The sequence below is a fragment of the Aureococcus anophagefferens genome (assembly GCF_000186865.1).
Source record: "Aureococcus anophagefferens unplaced genomic scaffold AURANscaffold_712, whole genome shotgun sequence".
Classification (NCBI taxonomy): Eukaryota; class Pelagophyceae; order Pelagomonadales; family Pelagomonadaceae; genus Aureococcus; species Aureococcus anophagefferens.
This window is the reverse complement of record NW_008706039.1, coordinates 5,030-6,350: the sequence shown is the minus strand read 5'-3', so window position 1 is coordinate 6,350 and position 1,321 is coordinate 5,030. Positions and strand designations below refer to the sequence as shown.

Sequence of the window (1,321 nt, the reverse complement as noted above, 5' to 3'; positions counted from 1 at the left end):
GGGCGGACGCGCGAGGCATCGAACGACGAGGAGGCCGAGCGCGACGCGCGCGCCGGCGCGGCCGCAGCCATCGTCGGCGGCGCCAAAGGCCGTCGCACCGAGGAGCCCGGCGACGGTGGCCTCGAGGCCCGCGACGCAGTGCGGCGCGAAGCGCGCGACGGCCGCGACGACCGGCTCCGTGCAGTAGAATCGCGTCGCCCGCGACGCGAGCGCGAGCACCTCGAGGCCCAGCAAGCTGCCGCAGGACGTCCGCGCGTCAAAGTAGGCGCTGTTTAGCTTCCAGAACGCCGCCGCGCCGAAGAACACGGCCCACTGCCGCCGCACGAGCGACCGCGCGGCGGCCGCCGCGCGCCCCGCGTCCCGGCAGTGGCGCAGGCACGCGAAGGCGACGACCGCGTCGCTCTGGAGGCACATCCACTCGAAGGCGAGGCACCGGGGCAGCCGCGCCGCGACGATCGCGCAGCGCATTCCCGCGGCCACGCCGACGACGGCCGGCGACCCGCCGCTCAGCACGGCTGCCCAGCACCACGCCATCCCCAGCACGTCGCCGGGCCCCACGGCGCCGCCGGAGAGCCCGTCGACGGTCGCGCACAGCGCCGCGCACAGCGCGAACAGCCAGAGCTGCGCGAGTGCCGCCGAGGACGATGGTGGTGGGGCCATCGAGTTGTGTGTGCCGAGAAGCGAGCACTGCATCTTGACTGATTGTTGCCGTGAAGCAGTCGTAGAAAGGCCCTCTTAGTTCGGGGGGGATGGCCTGACGCGGGTGCAACTAGCCGACGTAGAGCTCCTTGAGGACGTCGTAGAGGGGCATGGAGTTGCCCTCGAGGCTGAAGACGTGGGGCGCGCCGCTGCCCCGGCTGCGCTTCTCGTCGCGCGTGACGAGCGCGGCGGCGCGCTCGTCCTTGAAGACGAGGAGGTCGAAGACGAGGTGGTAGCGGATCGAAATCCGCAGGTGGTAGTGGAGGACGGCGACGTCCATGGAGCAGGCCGGGTTGAGCGCCCACGCGTAGAACTTGCGCCAGGTTCCCGTCGACGCCAGGTTGTCGACCGTGATCGGCAGCGACGACTCGACCATGGCGACGAGCAGCATGCCGAAGAGCACCTTGGCGCACTCCCAGTCGCGCGCCGTCACGCTGAGGCTCACGCTCACGGAGTGCTTCGCGCCGCCCGGCACGTGCGCCTTGATGAAGGCGATCATATCCGCCTCCGTCTTGAGCGCGCCCCGGTAGACCTCCTCCATCATCATGTCGTAGAACGTCTTGCCGTAGCGGTAGAAGGCGCCCATCTGGATCTCTGCGAGGGGACGGGGCGTGGATGTGTT

The 1,321-nt window shown here is 70.6% G+C and overlaps 1 protein-coding gene across 1 annotated transcript; it reads right to left on the bottom strand.

Annotated features, from left to right (window-relative positions):
• AURANDRAFT_72861 (hypothetical protein) lies at positions 1-1,285 on the bottom strand (the record flags this gene model as incomplete). Its single annotated transcript, XM_009044698.1, has 2 exons — positions 1-621; positions 779-1,285. Coding segments are annotated over 2 exons (1,128 nt in total), but the record flags the coding sequence as incomplete, so codon positions are not given.
• Positions 1,286-1,321: the final 36 nt, after the last annotated feature.